The sequence below is a fragment of the Rattus norvegicus genome, chromosome 10 (assembly GCF_036323735.1).
Source record: "Rattus norvegicus strain BN/NHsdMcwi chromosome 10, GRCr8, whole genome shotgun sequence".
NCBI classification, from domain to species: domain Eukaryota; kingdom Metazoa; phylum Chordata; class Mammalia; order Rodentia; family Muridae; genus Rattus; species Rattus norvegicus.
In genome coordinates, this window is record NC_086028.1 from 84,020,222 (window position 1) to 84,046,360 (window position 26,139).

Here is a 26,139-nt window from a genome sequence, read left to right on the forward strand (position 1 = left end):
AAACGCAACGGAACCTAGGGTTGTTTGGTCATGCATTCATTTCTTGGTACTTTAAACACAGGATCTCCCTATGTAGCCCAGGCGAGCCTCGAATTCACTATATAGTCTGTGCTGGCCTGGATTCAGTCAAGATCCTCCTGCTTAATCCTCGAGCCGTTATCGGCAACCTATGGCCAAGGCTGTGTCTGATCATACCTGTTCTGTATAAGTCCAGGGGGAAGGATGGATCCAACATTTTCAAAGGTTATTAAAAACAACTACAGGGCTGGGGATTTAGCTCAGTGGTAGAGCACTTACCTAGGAAGCGCAAGGCCCTGGGTTCGGTCCCCAGCTCCGAAAAAAAAGAACCAAACCAAAAAAAAAAAAAAAAAAAAACAACTACAGGCTGGAAAGACAGCTCAGTGGTTAAGAGCAGGACTGCTCTTCCAGAGGTCCTGAGTTCAAATCCCAGCAACCACATGGTGGCTCACAACTATCTGTCATGGGATCCGATGCCCTCTTCTGGTGTGTCTGAGGACAGCAACAGTATATATGTATATACACATATATATATATGTATATATATACATATATATACACATATATATATAATTAATAAATCTTTAAAAAAAACCAACTCCTACAACAAAGGACCCAGGGAAGAGATTATATAATGAATTTCTGATCCTTTTCCGGAAATGGTTGCTGACCACGGATTGAAAGGGAAGCTTAACTGAGTAGCCGTGGCACACGCTTTAAATTCCAGCACTTGGAGGCAGAGGCAGGCAGATCTCTGTAAGCTCAAGGGCAGCCTGGTCTACAAATCAAGTTCCAGGACATCTAATATTGTTACACAGAGAAACCTCTGTCTTGAAAAAAAAAAAAAAACCAAAATGCTGCTGCTGCTGGTGATGGTGATGGTGATGATGATGGTGATGGTGCTGATGATGGTGATGGTGATGATGGTGATGATGATGATGGTGACGGTGACAAAATAAAGGGAAGCTTAAGAATCAAAATCAAGCTATTGTCTTTATCAAAACCAATTAGTTGAAAAAAAATCAATGACGTTAACAGAAATCTAATGATCATCGTAGCTGGACTGTAGTTTGACTATGTGGTACTGAAGTATGTGTATGTGTGAACTTACATGTGTGAACTTACACCTGTGTCTAAGTGTGTGGAGGAGGGAAATCAATTTGGATGTCTTCCTTGACTGCTCTTCACTTGGGCCTAGAGCTGGGATCCACCTATCCCTGTCCCTCAGGGCTTGGGTTACAGGTACACGAGGCCACAGGCAGCTTTGTACAGTGTTGGGAATCCAAACTCAGGCCCTTCTTTACCCACTGAGCATCCCCCCACCCCCGGTGCATTTTTATGATGGATCTTAAAGAATCTTTAAGGTGTTTAAGGAGGAGGTACCATATCGGCAAAGGAGCTGTAGTAATTTAATTTTCCCGTTGCATTTTGTCTATGACAAGAAGAGCACTCTCCTGTCTTGGGTGCTTTCCGTTAAAAGCGTCAACAGCAGAGATCGGGCGTTACCTGTGGGCAGAGGTTGCTCCTCAGTGCTTTTCAGCTCCGCACTTGGCTGTATATCTAAAAAAGAAAGGGTTTATGGGTGTTAGCTCTGCGGGACACATTCCCACAGGTTTGAGTGTTTAGCACCTAATGAGGATGTCCCTGGAGAGCCTAGCCGGCAGAATTCCTCTTTCAGGGCAGAACTCGGTTCCTCATGCTCCCCCTAATGGTGCTGTAAGGAGAATGGAAGGAGTTGTCCAGGCAGCAGCAGACTCAGAACTCTCTTCCACCTCCACTTGTACTAAGAAGGATGAGAGAAAGTGGGTCACGGGGACGTAACGGTGCCCACCTTTAATCCCGGCACTCAGGAGGCAGGGGCAGGCAGATCTTAGTGAGTTTAGGGCCAGCCTGGTCTCCAGATCAAGTTCTAGACCAGCCACAGCTATATAATGAAACCCTATTTAAAAATTTACATTAAATAAAATTAATAGGCAGTGTATACAGAAAAAATTTAGATATACCTTTTTCCATATGTGTGTGTGTGTGTGTTCGAGCATGCACACGCACACACACAGTTTTACTGATTCCTGCATTAGAATGAAGCAGCGTTCTTCTAATCCAAGCTAGACTATTCATTATTTGTGTTTACCAAAACCACTCAGTTGAAAAAGGTCAAACCAAGCCCCAGTGATCGACATTCAAATTTATGCGGTGTCTCTGACCTCTCTGAAAAAGACAGGAGGGAAGGGGGAGGGAGGAAGAGAAGTAAAGCAGTACACACGCACATGTTTAAAAAGAAGTCAGTTACAAAAGAACAGAAGGGCGATAGGGAGGGGAGGAAGAAGAAGGGGAGGGAGCAGAAACTACACCGAGCGCTCATTAACCCACAACCGGATTCACATCACAACCCCATCCATCAGTCTACTCATCCATCAGTTCAGACAAATTTCCAAAAAGTGATATCAGTATTTATCACCCTATGACATGTCACCACAAACATTGCTAAATCGTACATTTTATAAGATTTGAAGGTAAAGTTTATAAGCAGGCAAATGTCTATATTTTAAGTGTGCCACTTATTAAAAGTGTATCGGGGTTGGGGATTTAGCTCAGTGGTAGAGCGCTTGCTTAGGAAGCGCAAGGCCCTGGGTTCGGTCCCCAGCTCCGAAAAAAAGAACCAAAAAATAAATAAATAAATAAATAAATAAATAAATAAATAAATAAATAAAAGTGTGTATCTCTGTGTAATGCAAATGTCTATATTTTAAGTGTGCCACTTATTAAAAGTGTGTATCTCTGTGTAATGCAAATGTCTATATTTTAAGTGTGCCACTTATTAAAAGTGTGTATCTCTGTGTAATGCAAATGTCTACACGTAAGTGTTCATGTCTGTAAATCCTAGGACCCGGGAGTCTTAGGACTATGGGTTTGAGGTCAGCCTGGGCTACATAATGAGACTCCATGGGGAAGGGAGGGGAAGGAAGAAGGGAACGGGGAGGAAAGGAGAGCAGAGGGAAGAGAAGCAGTGAGAAGAGAGGTGTACAGGGCGGAGTGTGACGATGGCCTCAGAAGGGGGTCCCCATGAGCCCTTCCCAGTCAGTCCTTACACACACACACACGCGCACACACACGCGCACACACACACACACACACACACACACACACACACACACACACACATTCTTCCACTGTAGCTAGTTTAACTTATTTTAGATGATGTGAAGTCTTTTGTCTAAGGCTTCTTTAATTTAATGATCTGGGAGCCATGTGTTTAACGATGATTCTCATTAGCTTTTTTTTTTTTTTTAAGGTGGTATCCCACTGTACAAATCCACCGCCTATCTACCCTCCTGTTGAGGAATATTTAAACCATGTCTAATTTCTTTGTTGTTGTTTGTTTGTTAAGTCTCACTATGTAACCCTGACTGGCTTGGAACTCAGTCTAGCCTTGAACTCATAGAAATCCATTTACTTCTGCCTCCTGGGATTAGAGCTGTGTACCAGCATACCCAGCTGTTTCTAGGTTTCATTATTTTAAATAAAACTACTGAGTTTTTTGTTGTTGTTGTTGTTGTTGCTGTTTGGTTTTGGGTTTTTTTGTTTTGTTTTGTTTTTTTGTTGTTTTGTTTTTGTTTTTGTTTTTGTTTTTTTGGAAAAAGTAGACTTGAGGGCTGGAGAGATGGCTCAGTGGTTAAGGGTACTGAACGCTCTTCCAGAGGTCCTGAGTTCAATCCCCAGCAACCACATGGTGGCTCACAACCATCCGTAATGGGATCTGATGCCCTCTTCTGGTGTGTCTGAAGACAGCTACAGTATACTTATATACAATAAGTATATAAATCTTAATAAATAAATAAATAAATCTTTTTTTAAAAAAGTAGACGAGGCTAGAGAGATGGCTCAGCAGCTGAGAGCATTTGCTGCTCTTGCAGAGGACCTGGGTTCAGATCCCAGCACCCACATGGCCGCTGACAACTGCCTGTAACCCCAGTTCCAGAGAAGGATGCCCCGTCTTCTGAACTCTGAAGGCGCATGTGTGGTGTAAACACATACATGCGGGCAGAACGCTCATGCACATAAAATAAATAAATCTTTTAAAAAAAAACTTTAGCAATGAGCTTAAGTTTTAAGATAGTTTTAAATCTGTTGGGAAATCATGAAATCGGGTGCAACACATTCTCCACATAGAGCCTCCTCTCTTAATCGACATCTTATTGTTAGCATGGGCCATCTGCTATACCTCTCGAGCAGATATCAATATTCTAGATTATTATTATTATTATTATTATTATTATTATTATTATTATTAGATATCGGTAATCCAGACTTCCTTTTGTCCAATGCCGGCAGACATTAGTTTAGTTACCGTATCCCTTTAGGTTCCTCGTGGTTAGTTAGTGTCTCAGACTTTCCTTGTTTGGGCGACCTTGACAGTTTTGAGAGATGGGCAGGTATTTCAGAGGCTGTCCCTCAGCTGGGAGGTGTTTGCTTTTCTCATGAGTGCACTGGAGCCATGGGCTTTCAGATCTCTTGGGTAAACACCCAGGTGTCGAGTTACTGGGTCATGGAGTGGGTATATGTTTAGTTTTAATAGAAACTGCCAGAACTTGTTCCAAAGTGGTTGTACCACCAGCAAAATATGTGTTCTGCCCGTTGCTCTGCGTCCTCGCCCATCATGAATTTCATTGACTTCATGATGAGATAAATTCCTGAGATTACGTCCCTGACACTCCTGGGACACGACCCTGCCTGCTTAGGAGTTAACCGCTATGGTGTGTATTGAGGACCCAACCACTAACCGGTTTATAAAGGATTTGTGAGTTTATGTCTGGATGGCTCAGACCTATACTTCATAAAATTTCTTCATTAGACTTTTTTTTTTTGTGGTCATTTTTGTAGCATTCCCTCCTTTCTTTTAAAAATTCCCGTCAAACTGACTATGTTTCCCCTCTCATGTTTATTTATGGTAACATCTAAAGTAACCGTGCTTAGTTAGATTGAAGTCCCAGCTTCCTATTTTAAACAGATATGGGGCCAATTCAGATTTTTAGTCCATTTGTTTTGGCGAGTTTTACTTTTTGATGGTTCTGCCTATTTTTTCTTTTTTCTTTTTCTTTTTTTTTTTTTTTTTTTTTTTTTTTTTTTTTTTTTTGGTTCTTTTTTTCAGAGCTGGGGACTGAACCCAGGGCCTTGTGCTTGCTAGGCAAGCGCTCTACCACTGAGCTAAATCCCCAACCCCCTAATTTTTCTAATGGTCTAATTTCTTGGAAAGAGATTCCTGTGGTCATGCCACGCCCCCATCCCCACCCTCATCATCTCTTTCTTTTCCCGTAGGAACTACACTTGGGTTCTCTTTTCTCAGTTTCCATTTTGACAATCTTGGGCCGCTTTCCCTTGTTAGGGAGACTGTCTTCTCCTCAAATAACCAACTTTTGATTTGGGGACTTTTCTCTGCGTTTTCTCTGTTCTTCATTACTTCTCCATATTGCTTCCTTCCAGCTTAATTTGCCCTCCTTTTTTAGCCTATTAAGGTGGAACTGTGGTAAACTGCTTTTATTCCTGCTTTGTGATTGTGAACACTTAGGCTGCACACCGTGCCCCCGAGTACTGTGTTTGCTGCATCTATGAATCTGACTCCTTAGCCTCACTGTGATTTATCTCACTGGGACTCCTTCAGTCCGATGGTTATTTTAGTTAAACTTGTTTAATTTGTAGACATTTAGCAGAATTTGTGAGCTCTCTGTCCTTCCACATTTATTGATTTCTGGGCAAGAGATGTATCCCCATGACAGACCATGCGCATGGTCCAGGGTTCAATTCCTTTATTGCAAAAAAGGGAAACGCAATGCAAAAAGGGAAACGCAAAGCAAAAAGTAAAAAGATTTTTAATTCTATTCTACTACAGTAAAAAACAAACAAACAAACAAACAAAAAAACCTATGATTTCAGTCCATTTCAGCCTAGGGTGGGTTTTGTTTTTTGTTGTTGTATTTGCTTTTTTGTTTTGTTTTGTTTTGTTTCTTGAGACAGGGTTTTTTCTGTGTAGCCCTGGCTGTCCTGAAACTCACTATAGACCGGGGTGGCCTTGAACTCACAGAGATCTGCCTAACTTTGCCTACCAAGTGCTGGGATTAACCACCCCCTATTTCTGTGCTTTTGCAATCATGAAGTTTTGTTTGCTTTCTTGGGAAGAGCAGGCCACAGGTGGATGGAAAAACACATTGTGCCGTGTACTGGCTGATGCACGCCCATGAGACCAAAGTAACTCACAGTACCGCTAACACCTGCCAAGGTTGTACTTCTAGTTGTCTGTCTGTCTGTCTAAGCTGCTCAAGGAAGACTCTTAAATCCCCCAAACACTATTATTCGCCTGTCTGTTTCTGTCTGTTCTGAGGCTGTAAGACAAACCTTCAGTTTTCCACACTTGGCTTCCTAACTAGATCAGACCAGCTCGCCAGCTCACGGCGGCTAGCAGCCATTTTAACCTTTCTTTCCACTCTGCAACCTTTACCCTCTGGTTGTCACGTGTCATACCTAAATATATCACAAACTTTACAAGACGACACCATTAATTTTTTTTTGCTCTAGATCGTCACATTTTATTTTATGGTAATCAAGAGGAAATTTTACTTTGGCTTTGCCCACATAGCGAGTATTTCCGGTGCTTTTTATTTCTTTTTTTTTCAGGAACGCCTGGTTCTTATCTAATAGCGATTTGCCTACCACTTGAAGAACTTCAACTAATACAGTAGTACCACTAACCTGAGTATGGGTACAGTTTCTCAGAACGTTCATTTATTTTAGCTATACCTTTATATATTTTTTTCTATTCTTTTTTTTGGAGCTGGGGACCGAACCCAGGGCCTTGCGCTTGCTAGGCAAGTGCTCTACCACTGAGCCAAATCCCCAACCCCTACACCTTTATTTTGTTTTACTTAAATTTTATTTGGGGACTGGAGAGCTGAATCCATGGTTAAGAACACTGGCTGCTCTTCCAGAGGACCTGGGTTCAATTCCCAGCTCCCACATGGCAGCTCACAATCGTCTGTGACTCTAGTTCTAAGACACCCAACATCCTCTCATGGCCTCCCTAGGCACCAGGCACGTGGTGCACACACATACATGTAAGCAAACTATCCACACACATAAAATAAAAATAATGAAAACATTCTTAAAAGAAATCTTATTAGATACAGAATTCTGATCCCAAGTATGCCACCATTAACCCCAGCACTTGGGAGGCTGAGATAGGAAACTCTGAGTTCAAGGCCAGCTTGGCCTACATGAGCTAACAGGCCAGTCAGGTCAACACAGAGAGACCCTGTTGTGAATGTTTCTGGATTGAGCCAGGCACAACACCTCACACCTGTCATCTCAGAACTTCAGAGGACAAAGCAGGAGGATTGCCCTGAGTTAGAAGCTTTGTGTGTATATTAAGTCCCAGGCCCGCCTGGACTCTTCAGTGAGACCTAAAACAAAAAGCGAAAACTGAAATCTTAGCTTGGCAGTTTTTCCCTCCTTCTTCTATCCCCTTAAAGATTGCGCGGAATTCTGGACTCTACGTTTCTGGTAAGAAGTCAGTGGACTATTCTTTTTTTTTTTTTTTTGGTTCTTTTTTTCGGAGCTGGGGACCGAACCCAGGGCCTTGCTCTTGCTAGGCAAGCGCTCTACCACTGAGCTAAATCCCCAACCCGTCAGTGGACTATTCTTGCTCTAACTTGTGTTCTTTTTCAGAATGTTCCCCCTTTACCTTGACTTATAGCTGTTGACCATGACAGGACTAGGTGAGATTTTATTTGAATTTTCCTACCTGAACTCTTCAATAAAGTGAGGGCTTTTAACAAACTGAACCGTTCTCGGGGGCTGAGGGGGGGGGGGTTCTCCACATACCTCTGCTCGTTCTGTTTTTCTTCTATGTTCGATTACAAGTGCGTGTGTTAGGGATTTCCCACACCTCCTCTGAGACTTGTCTTTCTCATCCTAGTGATTTCACCTCTCACACTCACAGTGAATGATTTATATTTTTTGCAGGCTGTGACTATGTAGCCCAGGTTGGCCTGAAACTTACTTTGTAGTTTAGACGATTCTTGAATTCATCATCCTCCTGCCTCTGCCTTCTTAGTGCTGGGATACACCAGATCCCAGTCACTCTTCTGTGGTCTTAATTTGCTGTTAAGTCCATCCAAAGAGTTTCTTGAAGATTTTAATTCTAAAATTTTTATCTTTGTTATGGTTTCTTTGCCAACATTTCCCACGTGTTAATTCATTGTGTGTGTGTTTTCCTTTACATTTTTCGACATATTCACAGTTGTACTAGATTCTCCCCAAAATCTTTCCAATATTCCTGTATCATCTGGGCCCAGTCCTCATTAGTTTTTCTTGCCCTGAAGGAAGAAATATCACATTTTCTTGCTTCTTCCTATGACCCAACACTTTTGGATTGTATTCTGGACATCCTAAATGATACGTTGCAGAAATGCTAAATTCTCTTACATTTCTCTAAACGGTGTAGGAATTGGGGAGGGGGCAGTTAATTGTGGTTGTTTTTAGTTTATAAAACATGCAGTTAACTTATCTGGGTTAACGTTCTAATTCTGCCTCGTCACCTGGGATAAAGAGCAGCCAGAGTGACACCAATGGCAGGCACCACAGAGATTTTATAATTCCAAGGATACCTGAATGAGTTGGTCACCCTAAAGAAACATAAATTTCACAGTTCAGCTTCAGATGGGGTCGAGTGCAAACATGCACATGCACACACATGCCACACACCCCCAAATATGCACCCACATGCATGTACACACACATGCACACACACAGACTTCCATAATCAACCAGACATTTCATACTCCCCTTTGGCCTTTTCCATATCAGGGTTCTTCCCATTACTTCTTTTTTTTTTTCTTTTTTTCCCTTTTTTTCGGAGCTGGGGACCAAACCCAGGGCCTTGAGCTTGCTAGGCAAGTGCTCTACCACTGAGCTAAATCCCCAAACCCCCTTCCCATTACTTCTAATTGCTTATAGTTTTTCATTGTTGTTGTCATCATTGTTGTAGTTTTAATTAAGATCGTAGATTCTGGATGCAAGCTTTAGTATTTCTGAGGTTTAAGATGGAGTCTATTCTTAAAGGAAAAACTCGTAAGACAGGCTGTGTCTTGTGCTTTCAGGTGATAGTTTTTTTTTTTTTTTAACTACATGTTATCCAGAATCTGCAATTTGTTTTCTCTGGGAATAATGGTTTGGTATCTCCTGTGTAGCTGAAATTTTTTTTAGCTCTGCTTTTACTTTCATGGTGATGACTGTGCAAAGCTGTTCAGGATGATACTGATTACAGGTCACAGCACACGAAGTCATCAGGTTATTTCCAGGTTGCTTTGAACGATCCAGTCACCCTACCTACATTCTATTCTGATCAAGAAAGCTCGGTGTGTCAGCCATTCCATTGCTAGCAACAAACTATGAAGGCATAAGAAGCACATGAATTTAAAAGATTAGAAAAAACAGCAGTTTGGCATGAGGTATCAGGACCCAAGCCCTTGGGAGGCACAACTGGGGGTGAGGCATCAAGAGTTCAAGGTCACTCTCTATAGCTGTACGATGAACACTCTCCACAGGGTGAGAGGGGAACGCAGAGCTAGTTCAAAAGTGTCATGAGCAACTGTCGTGTGGAATGAACTTCTTTTAGTTAAATATAGCAAGACAGCCTTTGATTTGGTGGCTGAAAAGCCCATGTTTCCCTTGAACCTTTAAAATCCTTAAAATAGCTCTCACTAATACTTAGTGGAAACTATGGCTTGGCTATGAGGGGTAGAGTGCTTGGCTCACACTCGGAAGGACCCCGGGGTCTATCTTCAAAAGGAATGGACTAATATTGAATGTGTAAGCCTGTTGTGTTGGACCTAAAGGCAGACACAAATCCCTGGCTCCTATTGAATATAAAACATGTTTATAAATGTGTGTACGTGAGCACCCATAAACAAACACAGCCCTCTTTGCCGGTATCATCTGGAAACAGAGCCACAGACAGCTCCCAGCCTCTGACAGAACATCCAAATATCATTCTTCTCTTCGAGGAACCAGGCTCCCTGGAGAAACAGCTGATACTAGGGAAAGAACAAGACAGATTGGAAACATTTTTTTCTATGCCAGAGGCAATGAAGAGATCATAGAAGGAAGAGAATGTCTTCGGACACAGAAGTCATCACTGAAGAGTTTCTTCTACCCAACCAGCATTGGTGAGCATTGAAACAAACAGATGCAGGCACATAAAACAAGTGCACATTTTTATGCACATAAAATAAAACAAGTGCACCATTTAATTCATTTAAAAAAGTAAGTCTGATGATAAATAGGCGATTTATGTGGTTTCAAAATACTCGTGAACTAGTTCAATTTATGTGTGTGTATCTGAGTTAGTGGATTCCCTTTGTGTGGTCGGAGATGCCAGAGGTGGCCAGAAGAAATTGTCTGATCCCTCGAAGCTGGAGTTACAGGTGGTAAGGAGCCACCTACCGTGTACCAAGAACTGAACTGGGGTTCTCTGGAAGAGCAACAAGAGCTCTTAACAGCCAAGCCATCTCTCCAGACCCCCAAAGTACTTCTTTCCAATCCTTAAAAATCATAGGGGTTAGGGATTTAGCTCAGTGGTAGAGCGCTTGCCTAGCAAGCGCAAGGCCCTGGGTCGGGTCCCCAGCTCCGGAAAAAAAGAAAAAAAAAATCATAGAGATGGTAGAATAGTTACATAATGGCAAATCCTGGTTGACAAGAGGTATGGAGTCATGCATCACCATCTCTGGTGTGCACTCTAATACTTACAGAGCAGGAATCATGCCACAAGAGATCAACCTAATTTTAGGGGAGAGCTCACAAAGTAACCAGCTCTCGATCCTGCAAAGGTCAAAGTCATGACAGCTTGAGGGACTGCTCTAGACTGCAAGTGGAGACGTGACGGGGACCACGGCGTGCTCTGGACTAAATCCTCTTGTGGGAACGAGTGTCACAGACACAATCAGAGCACTGATGGGGCAGAGGATAAATTGGTAGTAATTTACCAGTGTTCACTTCCTGGTTTCGATGGCTGCACTGTGGTTATGCCTGAGACAGGACATACACTTTAAAGAGCACAGAGCGATACGGATCAACTCAGCAACTCATGCTCAAAAATTTTCCGGAAAAAAAAAAAAAGGTCTTTTTTGCACTATACTGCAACTTTTCTGCGAGCTTGATAGTGTTTTTACTTTTATTGCAGAAGGGGGCCGGGGGGTGGGGGGGAAGCTAGCTGCGAACTTTCAACTGTGTGCTGGGAGGATTCGTAAAGGGAACAAAGGGAAGACAGTTCAAAGGCCTGCAGAGCAACGGTCTTGTGGCAACATCTCTTAGTTACCTACAACAAAGTCACCTTGGGTTTGGTTTGGTGGTCGAAAGGCAGAGAGTCCTGCTCCCGGGACCTTTTAAGCTCTCTGGCGATGACATTTAAGTTGGTTTCAACACATTTCAGATACCTGGTGTGTTCTGGAAACAGCAGCAAAAAATAACTGAGTGCAGCTCAGAGAGAAAAGGGAGGTCCCCGACCACCTTAGCGCTGGTAACTTCAGAGAGACATTTAAGCAGCCTATACCAGGCCACGGAGATGGTTTTCCCAGGTTAGCCAGCATTGATGTCCAAAAGAGTCCAGGAAAAGGGTATTGGAACCACCGGAGTTGGAGTCACAGGAGGGTGGGAGGCATTCTGTAAGTGCTGGGCATCGAACTCTGGTCCTTTAGGCAGAGCAGTCTGAACTCTTAGCGGCTGAACCATCTCCAGTCCTGATTGTAATTTTATAGAGGTCAGTAGGCTATGACTGAGATGGTTGATGAACCCATTGGGTAAGAGCATTAAAGGAGATTTCTTTCCTTGCTTCCCACAGCCGTTTGCTCTTAGTGATTTATGGCTACATGGGCAATCTCAGTTGTTTCTTTCTGAGTGCTGAAGTCAGGCCTCCATTGCATTATGGGAGACGACAATTTCACAACGCTTCCCCCGCTCCCCAACACTTTTAATTTATTTTGGGAGAACTGGGGATTGAACCCGGTGCCTCACATATGCTAAGCAAACTCTCCACCCCTGAGCTGTATACCCAGCCCCAAAGATGACAGTCTCAATTTTCTTTTTTCTTTTTAATCCCTTTTTGATTATCTTTTCACTGCCAAAGATGACACACAAGAATTTTCTTTTTCTTTTTCTTTTTTTTTTTTTTTGGTTCTTTTTTTCGGAGCTGGGGACCGAACCCAGGGCCTTGCGCTTCCTAGGTAAGCGCTCTACCACTGAGCTAAATCCCCAGCCCAAGAATTTTCATTTTTTAAAGAACTTTCAAGATGCCAACATTTTCTGTATTTTTTTTAAATTTATTTTTATTTATTATATATAAGTACACTGTAGTTGTCTTCAGACACACCAGAAGAGGGCATCAGATCTCATTACAGATGGTTGTGAGCCACCATGTGGTTGCTGGGATTTGAACTCAGGACCTCTGGAAGAGCAGTCACTGCTCTTAACCGCTGAGCCATCTCTCCAGCTCCATTTTCTGTATTTTATGTGCTACAAAATGACCGTGATGGTTTACAGATAAAATTTAAACCTAGAAACGACAGTAGTCTCTCTGGCTAGGATATCAGAATTTATATCTAAGCTTAGAGCTCTTTACTTACAACATAACTTAATGCCCGCATTTACAACAAAATGTGCGAGCAGAGTTTACTCGAATGTCTATAAAACTCGCCTTTATTGTCTAATAGTATTAAATAATTATCACTAACAGACTTCTCCTCTTCAGAGATCAGGTTTCCACCCACTGGTTTACTGAGTAGAAGCTGAGGGAGGACACGAAGGAGAACAAAATGGCGAACCAGATAGAACTTGTCCTGAGCTGCTCAGCGCTAACCGTGTTCAACCCTCAACCCCACAGACGCCACCTCAATGCTGGGCTTTACTTGTCCTCACGATGGTCAAGTGACACTCTTACGTCCACACTCTTTTTATAATATTAGTCTTTTATCTAAAATGTCCACTTTTGCTTTCTAGATGAATCTTTGGAAATTTAACTAATCCTTTGGACCGTAATTGTGGCAGCTTGCATTTCTGTGAAGCCCTCTGCCGGGCCTCATAGCCGCCACCACTGACTGGCATTCCTGATATGTCACCAGAGGATGAAAAGTGACCCCTGTAGCAAGAAAACCATGAGGATGTCCGAACAGGGAGCCGGAAGTGATGTCTTTAGCAGGTCATCAATCCTGTCACCTGGTGCTTGTAAGTCCTTGGACGTTCACAGTACAGACTCTGCTTAGGTCTTCCCAGCAACGCCTCGGTCTTTACCGTTGTTGGTTCGTTTGTTCGTTTTTTGGTCTCTATTTTTGTTTTTTGTTTTTGTTTTTAGTGTCCTTCCTTAAAAACACCTAGACAGATTTCCTGAAATGCCCACGTAAGGTCCTGGTTCGGTCTGGGGGTTCATGCAGGGTAAGTCATTACTCAGATGCCACCTCTCAGTTCCCCTGACCACAAAGAGTGCTTTCCTAGGAGACCGTTTTGTTGGCACCTGATCCCACAAACAAACAAACAAACAAACAAACAAAAAAGCAGCCTCAAGCATTGAGCCCAGTCCGACAGTGAGGTTTCTTTTCATGGGATGCCACTGCTGAGATATGCGTGCAAATGACAGCTGCAACTGTCCCCATTTTACAGACAATCTTCAGATGCAGGGGCCAGGCACAGTGGTGCACACTTTAATGCACTGCATTGGTGGGTGGCGGTCGGGAGGGGGGAGGGGGGAGAGAGATGAATCTCGGAGTTCAAGGCCAGCCAGTCTATAGAATGAGTGCCACTGTTGTTTGGGGACCTTAATTCGTGCTTTTTCAATGCTCCTATGTGGAATATAATCTGTGAAGGCTACACTGAGCAGTGATCTCCAGGTCCTGTTGCTTTCAAACATCTCAGTCTAACTTCGTGTTACTGCAGACTGAGGCAGGGGGAGAAGGGAAAAGAATACACCTCAAAGCTAGAGGGTCCAGGGGACTGGCGAGATGGCAGATGGCTCAGTGGTTAAGAGCACTGACTGCTCTCCCAGAGGACCCGGGTTCAATTCCCTTCAACCACATGGTGGCTCACAACCATCTGTAATGGGATCTGATGCCCTCTTCTGGTGTGTCTGAAGACAGTGACAGTGTACTCATGTACATAAATAAATCAGTCCAAAAAAAAAAAAAAAGAGCTTCCTTCTGTGATTCTCAGGATTAAGGTAAACAATTGAGAAATATCAAGTCTTCTTTAAGAAAAACAGATTGAATATAGCCATGGTAGCTGTTTGTCCTACTCTGCCCTTTTATATAATGTATTAAGTTTTCCCCTAAATTAAGGATCTAACGGGGAACTGCACACTATAGGCCCGAAAGGACAATTACTACTAAAATAAGAAGTTGATTGACCAGTGTTATTTTTCCTGTGAAGTTAGTTACCCTAAAATTGTACCTATACATATATGAATTTCTATTGTACCATTTTTCTTACCAATTTCTTGGCTGTCACACGACACCAAACGAATGTGAAAAAGGCTGGAAGGATGGGCATTGCATGTCATGCTAATGAAGGGAAAATATTCTCACTTAAGTGACTGAGCCCTCTGTGTTCAAAGTGAGACTCTTGTTTTACAGCTGTTAAAACGCCTGGTTTCGCCGTAACAGCATAATTCAAAGTACATACAGCTGAACACGGCAGCGGACGCCTGCAATCCTAGCCTTGGGGAGGTGGAGTCGGAAGAAACAACCATTCAGTCATCCTCAGGTGCATACATTGCTAGTTCAAGGGGAAACAGTGAGCTCAGGTCCCCAAAAAAACCCCAAAAACAAAAAACCAAAGCCTCAACAGAAAGCTACCCAGTCTCTGAGACAGTGCTCCATTTAACACTGCTATTTTTCATTAAATATTTGTACAGGAAGTGATGGGTAGACCTGTACCCTACTGGACTCCATTAGACTTTTTTCTAAGGTTCTTGTATGCTCAAAGTTTTCCTGCGTAAATACACAAGATTAGGCTGCATGTGGCAGTGGATGCCTGAGGGCAGATCTCTGTAAGTTCGAGGACAGCCTAGCCTACCCGGAGAGTTCCAGGCCGTCCAGGGCTACTTAGTAAGACTCTATCTAAAACTAATAATAAAGCTGAGAGATATGAATTATGCTGTAAGTTTTGGTAAAAAAAAATATGGCTTTTCAAACAATTTGATTTTGTTCTGTTGTATACTGCCACTAAACATATAAATGTAAACATCACGGACTTGGGCTAGAGATCTAGATTAGTATGGTGCTTGCCCAGCCCTCGCAAAGCCATGGGTTCAGTCTCCAGAGCCCCATGAATTGGGGGTAGTGGTATGTTCCTATCACCCAAGCATCTGGACACGGAGGCAAGAAGGATCAAAAGTTCAAAGTCATTCTCAGCTACAAAAGCAATTTGAAAAGTCAGCCTAAGATACGTGAGCTCTTATCAAAAAAAAGAAAGAAAGAAAGAAAGAAAGAAGAAAAAAAGAAAGAAATTAAAGAAAAGAAAAGAAAAGAAAAGAGAAAAAGGAAAAGCTCAAATCCTGTAATCCTGTTGAGTTAAAAATCCAGAGGGCGGGTGAACTGGCCCAAAGGGGTAAAGGCCACCAAATCTGAGGACCAGAGCTGGGTCCCTTGGACACATACGGTAGAAAGAGAGAACTGATTCCTGAAAGGTGTCCTCTGACCTCCACACAAATGCTATGGCATGAACCCCTCTCCCCATACGCAATACATACATACATACATACATACATATATTCATACATGCGTTCATACATACATACACACACATATATACATGCATACATAAATACATAAATAAAAATGTGTAATTTTAAATAGATAAAAAGCTGGAGGAGTTGGGGATTTAGCTCAGTGGTAGAGCGCTTGCCTAGCAAGCGCAAGGCCCTGGGTTCGGTCCCCAGCTCCGAAAAAAAGAAAAAAAAAAAAAAAGCAGGAAACAAATGCATTTCAGGAAATCGACCATCTGAGTGACAAATAAACACTTGGAAAAACACCCACAGTCCTACTCACAAGGAAAATGCAAGCAAGGACCACGAGGAGCTGTAACACATACACCATAGCGTCTCCATGGAAAATGGCGACTGACCCAAGTGAGCGTCACTGAGAAGTGGGACAAGTGCGGCTCTCAGGCAGTGGGAGGGAGAATGGCTCCAACATCTTTGGAGACACTTGGTGGCGTGCGTCAAAGGTAAACAAAGCACAACGTTTTACCCAGAAATATTAGATCTCAGAACGTATCTGAGGCATGAGTTTATTTACCCAGAAGAAGATAGACGCAGATATGGCAAAGGTACATCAGCAAAGATGGGTTAATAAACTTGCATATTTCTATTTTATACTATTCAATGAGACATTGAAGTGCCATAAATATAACACATAGGAATCTCAAAAATATATGGAGAAAAAGAGGCCAGGAATAAAGAAAAAGTGTGTGCTACATGAGTCTATTCCAATGGAATCCAAAACCAAGAAACACTCTGTGTAGCCCTGGCTGTCCCGGAACTTACTCTGCAGACCAGGCTGGCTTGAAACTCAGAGATCTGCCTGCCTCTGCCTCCCGAGTGCTGGGATTAAAGGCATGCACTTGGCCCATCTTTTGACCTAGAAGATGTGTTTGTGTGTGTGTGTGTGTGTGTGTGTGTGTGTGTGTGTGTGTGTGTGTGTTATCTATGTATGCATATATGTTGATATAAAGTATGTGTATGTGTACACTTTATTGCATGCTAATTTAAAAAAATTATTGAGGGACCAACAAGATGGCCCACAGGTAAAGGTGTCTTACTGCCATGCTCGATGACCTGAGTTTGATCCCATATCATGGACTCACATAGTGGAAGGAGAGAACCAACTCCCACAAATTGTCCTCAACCTCCACACTCGTGCACACACACATAAGTAAAATGTAACTTTTAAAATGTCAAGTCTGGGACTGGAGAGACGGCTCAGCCGTTAAGAGCACCGACTGCTCTTCCAGAGGTCCTGAGTTCAATTCCCAGCAACCACATGGTGGCTCACAACCATCTGTAAAGAGATCTGATGCCCTCTTCTGGTGCGTCTGAGGACAGCGACAGTGCACTCATATCCATAAAATAAATAAATCTTTAAAAATCATTTAAAATGTCAAATCTATTACACAGAAAAACCTTGTCTTGAAAACACCAACGACAAAATGCCAAATCTATTGAACCAAAACAGCCTCAAATCTGGGACCTCAGGAATGTGATTACAGGAGAAAACTTCCCACTTTGAACAGAAGGTAGAATTTCAGGGCCCGAGAGAGGATCCAGCTGTTACACAGCACTTGGTGCTAAGCAGAGCTCAGGTTCAGTTCCCAGCACCAGGTGGCTGCTTACAGCCATCTGTAACTCTAGTTCCAGGGGTCCAGCGCCCTCCTCCAGCCTCTGTGGGCACCAGGCACACATGCAGAGTAACACAACCATCCCATCGTAAAACAAAATTCCTAAGAGTTAACAGCCAGCCCCATTCAACCGTTATCAGTCAGCCACAAACAGAAACGTTTGCTGAGACAGCCTGAACTCCAAGAGAGTCTGTGTTACTTGAGCAGACAATTCCAGAAAGGAGAGAGGACAGCTGCAGGTAGCTCCCACAGCTGCAACAACTTCCTCATTCCCAAGCCCTCAGCCACCTTTATAAAAGGTCCCAGCCAGTTTTCCCTTTATAGACTCCTTCATTCCTGCAGAGAGAGGCTCCCCCTTGATGTGTGTGCTAAAAAATAAAATAAAAATCAGTCTGTTGAGGTCAAGCCCTTCTCTTTCCTGATGTTTGTGTCTTTATTCGCACTTTGGACTCTAACAGGGTGCACTTCCACACTTGGGCAATAGATTCATGTACATGAAATAAAAATGAGGGGTTGGGGATTTAGCTCAGTGGTAGAGCACTTGCCTAGCAAGCGCAAGGCCCTGGGTTCGGTCCCCAGCTCCGAAAAAGAGAAAAGGGAAATAAAAATGAGTATTTTTTTTTTAAAAAAATCCAGAAGTTCGAAGATTTCCAATCCTATACCAAATGCTCTAAATAGCCTTAGAATTCTCATGAGGAATTGGTTCACATAATGGTCTGGATATCATCTGAGTGTTTCCTAAGGGTTGTGTGCAGAAGACTGGTCCTCAGGGTGGTGGTATTGGTATTTAAAAGTGGCAGTGTTGGGGATTTAGCTCAGTGGTAGAGCACTCGCCTAGTAAGCACAAGGCCCTGGGTTCGGTTCTCAGCTCCGGAGAAAAAAGGAAAAAAAAAAAAGTGGCAGTGTGGTGAAAGGTCCTTAGGGCACTAAGATCTCTCTCTCTCTCTCTCTCTCTCTCTCTCTCTCTCTCTCTCTCTCTCTCTCTCTTTCCTTCCTTCCTTTCAAGATGTATGGGTATATGGGTATTTTGCCTGCATGCATGTTTATGTGCACCATGCATGTATGGTGCCCTCAGAGATCAGAAGAGGGTGTTAGAGCCTCTTTTTTTTTTTCTTTTTTCTTTTTTTCGGAGCTGGAGACTGAACCCAGGGCCTTGCGCTTGCTAGGCAAGCGCTCTACCACTGAGCCAAATCCCCAACTCCTTGTTAGAGCCTCTTGAAGTGGAGTTACAGATGTTTTTCAGCTGCCATGCTGGGAATCGAACCTGGGTCTTTTGCAAGAGCAGCAAGTGCTCTTCTCTGCTGAGCCACCTCTAAATCCCCAACCCCCTTGGTAGTTCTTAAGAGACAGTTGCCATTGTTTTCTACAACACTGTCTACTAAGAGACAGACAGTAAGAGAAGTCAGCCTTGTCCCCCCTCCATCTGTGCTTCTGGGTTTGAGATGAGCCCTCTCGGTCCTATACACAACCACCACAGTGCAGGGACACCACCTACGTCATTCAACAGCGACTAAATCAATGGTGCTGCCCAGTCTTGAACTTTATACATGCAAAACCATGAATTAAACGAGCCTCTCCTTCTGAATGTAGCCACCTCCTGTCTTCGTTACGGAACATCTCCAACAAGTCCAGCCACAACAGCCGCCCTTCTCCCCGTCTCATTACTGAGTCTCCCGGGGAAGACATGCTGTCCTCATCTTTGCTTCTGTTCCTACTTCCATTACTGACCAAATAAACTATTTCTTGGGGCTTTGAGTCCCCCTCTCTCAGAACTCTCTCTTCAGGAGATTCCATTCATTCTCCCACAGATGTGCAGGGTGAGGATGACCACACCCCTATCTTAGCCTCTTCCTCGAATGCTGGCCGTCTGCCATTGTTTTCCTACTTAGCATAATTTGGGGTTGGGGATTTAGCTCAGTGGTAGAGCGCTTGCCTAGCAAGCGCAAGGCCCTGGGTTCGGTCCCCAGCTCCGAAAAAAAGAGAAAAAAAAAAGACAGCATAATTCTAATTAATTCCATCGTCACCCCCTCTTCTTCAGATCTTTTTCTTTACCTGACTAATGAGAATCAAAGTTCAGTCCTCCCTCTTCACTGTACACCAGTATTTTGCATATTAGGCAGGTAAGAGAAAGTCAATATCTAGTTTTTAAGGAATCTAGTCGGGCATGGTGGTGCACGCCTTTAGTCCCAGCATTTTCAAGGTAGAGGCAAGAGGATTTCTGTAAGTTCTAGGCCAGCCTGGTCTACACAGTGGGTTCCAGGACAGCTGGGCTACACAGAGAGACCTCGTCTTAAAACAAACTTTATTATTGTGTGTGTACATGTTGGGTAATGCACATGCTGCAACATGTATGTTGGGGTCAGAGGACAACTTTGAAGAACTTTCCTTCCACCTTTACAGGGTTCTGGGCATGGCAAATGCTGTTACCTGCCGAGGCATCTCACTAGTCTCCCAGTAAGTAATTTTTGAATGAAGACTGCGTAAAGTCCTGAGTTTTGAATCATGTTGTATCATAAACACTTACAAGATTAATCCAAACGGAATCTCAGAAAGCTTTCTGAAGCCTAGTGATATCGGTCTATAATTCCAGCTACTCAGAAGATGGCGGCCTGTCTAGGAGACAGAATGAGTTCAAGTCCAGCCCGGGCAACTTAGTAGGGACCCTGTCTCAAAATAAAAAGCGAGTGGAGAGCACATTTACCTAGCATGTGGGAAGGACTAGGTTCAGGAGCACTGGAGAGGAACCCTGATGGATGGGTGAGGGCTGTTAGCAGTGTTGGGAAACCAAGGAAAGTTGGTCTGGGTATGAGAGAGACGGGGGATGAGTTCATTGTTGGACTTGCTGAATTTGAAGAAAAACATTAGAAAAATATGCAGTTAGGAGAGAAAGCTGTGTTCTAGAAACACCAGCAGTGCAGAAGGGCGATGTTAGAAGACGGAAAACACACCTGGAAAGACACAGGGAATCTGCACTGGGAAATGTTCTGGGTAGGAAATTAGCTTTCTGTTGTGGGTCCGTCATTCTTCAGTCATCCTCCAAATAGATGAAGGGGGGTAAGTCTAGATACAAGGTTACGGTGGGAGGGGAAAACATGTGACATTCTGAATCAGTCCTTTTCAACGTGGCCCTCCATGGTTCCAGGGGGCCACCAGGGGTGGTGCCCTCTGGCAAAGAAAAACAGGTCTAACAGGGGTCTCCTGCTCTCTCCCTCTCTTATGGGGACCGTTCACTCACTTCTGGGCTTCATCAGCTTCTGTATTGTAAAGTAAACTCAAGCTGTGTCTCATTGTTGCCTCTAATGCTAATTCTTGGTGAATTAAGCAGTCTATGATCCATTGGTCCTTGGTTAACACGCCTATAATCCCAGCACTTGAGAGATGGGGCAGGACGAGCAAGATCAAACCAGCCTGAACTACCTTGGGAGCCTTGTCCAAAAATGAAGGGATGGAGAGTGGTCACCAGCTTCCGAGGCTCTCTCTGTGGACCTGTCTTTGGTTCTCAGAGCCCACATCTGTAACTCCAATTTCAGGGGAGCTGAGACCCCATGAAAATCTAAAGGCAGGAATGGCAGTGCACACCTGTAATTATAATGGTTTGGGGGCAGAAGCAGAAAGAAGAGGAGTTTAAGACTTACTAGTCACATAGCTGGTTTAAAGCGAAGTGAACTTTATGAGACCTTGTCTTGAAGCAAAACACACACACACAAATACATACACATACATACCATACATACACACACATGCACACACACACGTACACACACGCAGAAACACACACATACACACACACCTATAAAAATTCTATGAATTATACCTCAGTTATTATTTGTCCAATTTTGTTCCGTATACATCTATTGTATGTTAATTGTTTAACTGTTGTATTTAGAGGTAACCAGGACATATTATATCTCTGGTGTTTATGACAGATATTTGTAAAGCCCTTTAAGAAATACAAATTCCTTCCAGTGAGCTTTACATGCCACACTGTTGGCTTGGCACACTCAGAAACTGTGTGCTTAATTGTGTATTCTGGTCTCCTAGGCCTTTTAATTCAAATTTGAGAAGATTTATTCCACTTAAATCGCTACATCTATAAATCATAACCCTTACAAATTATCATGTCTTATGTTTTATATGCATTATAATTTACAAAGAGTCAAAGCAACTGGCTACATTTTCAAATGCAAGGATTGATTTTTTTTTAAGATTTATTTTCTTTTTATTTGTATGTGTGCCCATGTGCTTGGGTGCACATACATGCAGGTGCCAGTGGGGGTGAGAAGTGGGTGTTGGAGCCCCTGGATCTTGACTAGAGGTGGTTTTGAGTGCTGGGAATGGAACTCTGGTTCCCAGAGGAACAAAACACACTCTTAACCAATGAACCAACTCTCCAGCCTCGAATGGTTGGGTTTTTCTTTCTTTCTTTTTTTTTTTTACATTGAATTCTTGCTTATCGGCTTCCTGACTTCATTTCTAGAATGTATGAAAATGCTAAAATGTCATCCTAGCCTTTCATCTACTCACAGACACATCCTCATTTATTCAGAGAAATTATTTTGATAATAGCAACAGCCTGGAGATGGAGCTGGTTGGCGGAGTGCTTGCCCAGCATTTGAGAAGCCCTGGATCCCGTCCCAGAACCAAATAAACCTGGCGTGGTGGTGCATAGTTGTAATTTCAGGGGACAAACATTGACAAGTCAGTAGGATCCAAAGTTCAAGGCCATCTTCAGTTACACAGACAGTTCGAGGCCAGCATAGCATACATGAGACCCTATCTCAAAGAAAGAGAGAAAAGGGGAAGGAGAGAAGGAAGGAAGGAGGAGGAGGGGAGGAGGCTGGAGAGAGAGGTCAAGAGCCCTGGCTTTTCTTCCAGGGGACCTGGATCCAATTCCCAACATTGTCATGGAGGCTCACAGCCATGTATAACTCCGGTTCCAGGGTATCTGATATTCTCTTCTGGTCTTTTCAAGTACCAGTCACACATGTGCTACAGACATACATGCAGGGAAAACACACACACTCACACGACACACACTCACTCACACACTCACTCTACACACACTTACTCATACACACTCACACACTCACACTCACATACACACTCATACACACTCACACTCACACACACTAACACACACTCACATACACACTCTCACACACTCACTCACACACACTTACTCATACACACACTCACTCACACACCACACACACTTACTCACTCACACACACTTACTCATACACACTCACACTCACATACACACTCACACTCACATACACACTCACACACACTCACACACACACTTACTCACACACACTTAGTCATACACACTCACACTCACACACACACTAACACACACTCACATACATACTCACACACACTTACTCATACACACACACACACACACACACACACACAAGTGGCATGCAGATGTATGTTGGTTAGGATTGTATAAAACACCCCTGTCCTGATGCAAAGATTCACAAAGCAAGAGCCACCTCACACCACAGGTCCACTCTGTGTGGGGGTCCCTAACTTGGCAACAGCAAAACAATTCTGAACGTAATGACCACAAATGAAGTCACAATGGCAGTGTAATGAATCCTCGGTGCTGTGGCAGGCCTCAGCCGTGTCCCTGGAGGTGTCATACACCCTCAGGGTAGCCTTGGTTCTAAACATATCTAGCAGGACACTTGGCACTGTGTATCCCATAAGCCACAGAGGCCAGTCAGCCTTGTCTGAAACACCCTGGGTCAGACCAGAGTCTACTGAGCACTATGAACCGCAGCAGCAAGGTGTGTGTGTGTGTGTGTGTGTGTGTGTGTGTGTGTGTGTGTGTGTGTGTGTGTGTAGGAGAGGAGTCCAGGACAAGAAACCCTTATCCTGGACCTCGCTCTGTAGTCCAGCCTGGCCTCACAAAGATCTACCTGCCTCTGCCTCCCAAGTGCTGGATTAAAGTGTGCGCCTGCCTTTTGTTTTTTTAAACTATGTACGGTTTTCTCCTTTTACGGGAATATAATGGTTTAATTATGAAAAATAAAGACTTTCAACATTTGCTGACCATCGCTCCTCAGTGTGTAAGTGATAAGTTGGTGTATCTGTGGAGTGGATTAGAACGAATGACTTTTTAAATGGCTATTGGAGGGCTGACTGGTTCACAATTAAGAGCCACAGTGGGCACCGGCTCATCCGGTCTCAGCACCCACACAGGTGATTTACAAGCTCCTATGACTCCAGCTCGGTGGCTCTCATGCCCTCTACTGGCCTTCACAGGTACTACACTCACAGACACACACACACACACACACACACACACACACACACTAAAAGATAAAAATAAGTTATAAAATTGCTGTTTGAATTGCTGGATTCAACCATTAAATGAATTTTGGCTTGAGATTAGATAATAATTTCCAAACTGGCCCTAAACACACATCAACCATTTTGTTCAAAGTGTTTATATGAAGCACTGTCTTCAGTATTGATGACTATTAAAATAAAATCAACCAAGTCCAGAAAACATTGATAATACTCTGTCCTGCCATATTAAAAATTGTTAACATTGTCTTAATAAATGATAAAATTATATATATAGTTATCTTAAAATAAATTATAAAATAAATAAATCTTTTTTAAAAAAAATAAATTTATTTGTGATTTATTACCATCTGGTGTCTAATTTGTATACTTAATTTATATAATTATCTACATACATAAACATTTATCAGACAAAAAGGGGTTCTGCGTGAACAAAGCTTAAGAAATGTAGGCTTGATCTGGTTGTAAATGGTTTCTCCCTCCTGGCTCCCTTGACTCTACTGCACATAACTGATTTAGACAAATACTTCTTGCAAAGTATTGGTCCATGTGCTTCCCAAAGTTTGACTGTTGGGGTATAACACCCACAGTACCAAGATGAAGTTAGGAAGTTATGTGTAACAAAGGTTACCCAGCTCTGGGAACCAGGGCCTTAATATCAGACAGTCATAATTGCCACAGAACCCATGGCTGCATGGAGCAGAGACCTAACTCCTACACTCTGGGCATGCCTGTGCCGCCTCCCCACACACAGCTAAATGTAATAGAAATAAATTTTAGATAAACATAACGAAAGCTATTTTCAGCACTGCTGTCTTCCCTGAATGCAACAAATTCCCAAAGACTCCTACAAACCAGGCAATGGGCAAACAAAAGTAAAACTTAAGGACGGGTTGGGGATTTAGCTCAGTGGTAGAGCGCTTGCCTAGCAAGCGCAAGGCCCTGGGTTCGGTCCCCAGCTGGGGGGGGGGGGGGCTTAAGGGGAGATGACAAGAGGACCTGAGCTTGGATCCCCAGCACACACGGAAGAAGCCATGTGTGGCAGTATGTGCCAGCAATCCCAGCAGCGTGGAAGCAGAGACCTGAGGATTCCCAGACTTTCTGACCCGCTACTCCAGCTGGAGCTGAATTCGTGAGCTCCAGATCCGGTGAGAAACACTGTTTCAAAACTAAGGTGGAAGGCCACAGGGGAGAACACCTGCCACCGGCCTCTGTCTTCATATATATATACACACAGAGGTTCACGTGCATGCACAAAACATTTGTCCAAGCACAAAAATAAACAAATAGGTAATTAAAATTAGTCACTCGCTGAATGTGGTAGCCACCTGCAATCCCAGAACCCAAGAGGCCAAAGCAGGAGGATCACGAATTTGAGGTTCGTTTAAGTCACACCATGAGACCCTCTTTCAACAACAAAACAAACATAAAGCCCATAGGAAGGAAAAAGCAATCCACACTTTCCATATACTGCAGTAGAAGTACCTACAGAAAGGAGAAGGCTTTGGCAGAAGAGGAGGGGAGTGCAGCGCTGGATAGGGGTGAGAACCAGAAGGCGATAGGGAGACATCATCAACGGTTATCAGTAGAGTTTTCTTGGTGATGGTGCTTGAACAGAGGCTCGAGACCTGAGTAGGGAAGGGTGGGGCCAGCTGGGTTAGGAAAGATGTGGAAGTGTGAACCACAGTACTAAGTTATAGGAAGTACAAACAAGGGCTGGAGAGGTGGCTCAGCGGTTAAGAGCACTGACTGTTCCTCCAGAGGTCCTGAGTTTAATTCCCAGTGACCACATGGTGGCTCACAACCATCTGTAATGGGATCCAATGCCCTCTTCTGGTGTGTCTGAAGACAACTACCGTGTACGCATATAAATTAAAATAAATAAATCTTAAGAAAAGAAAAGAGGGGTTGGGGATTTAGCTCAGTGGTAGAGCGCTTGCCTAGGAAGTGCAAGGCCCTGGGTTCGGTCCCCAGCTCCGAAAAAAAGAACCAAAAAAAAAAAAAAAAAAAAAAAAAAAAAAAAAAAAGAAAAGAAAAGAAAAGAAAGTACAAACAGGATTTTTTAAACCATTACATCCTACCAGAAGCCCATGACATGTCTATAGCTGGGGTTGCTCAACCTTGCTATTTCAAACCTCTACACAATCATATTGCCAAGCAAGAAAGCACCACCTCGAAGCTAAGTCTCTGTTAATCCCTGCCATCGAGAACGTGGAAAAGGACTCAAAAATGGAAAGAATAAAACGACTACCATGAATTCCACGAACTGAACTAAACAACAGAAGCCAATATCTAGGAGAAAATGGCACAATAATGGGCTGTCTCATGCAGGGGCGTCAAGTTCTGTGCTGTTGAAAGGTTCCCATGAGAACGAAA

At 43.3% G+C, this 26,139-nt stretch overlaps 1 protein-coding gene across 1 annotated transcript in view; it reads right to left on the reverse strand.

The window, feature by feature from the left end:
* Ikzf3 (IKAROS family zinc finger 3) overlaps positions 1-26,139 on the reverse strand; it is a 93,012-nt gene that overhangs the window by 63,372 nt on the left and 3,501 nt on the right. The window contains exon 2 of the mRNA NM_001107047.1: positions 1,525-1,578. Coding sequence (NP_001100517.1) covers positions 1,525-1,578 — 54 coding nt within the window. The remainder of the gene's footprint in view (positions 1-1,524; positions 1,579-26,139) is intronic.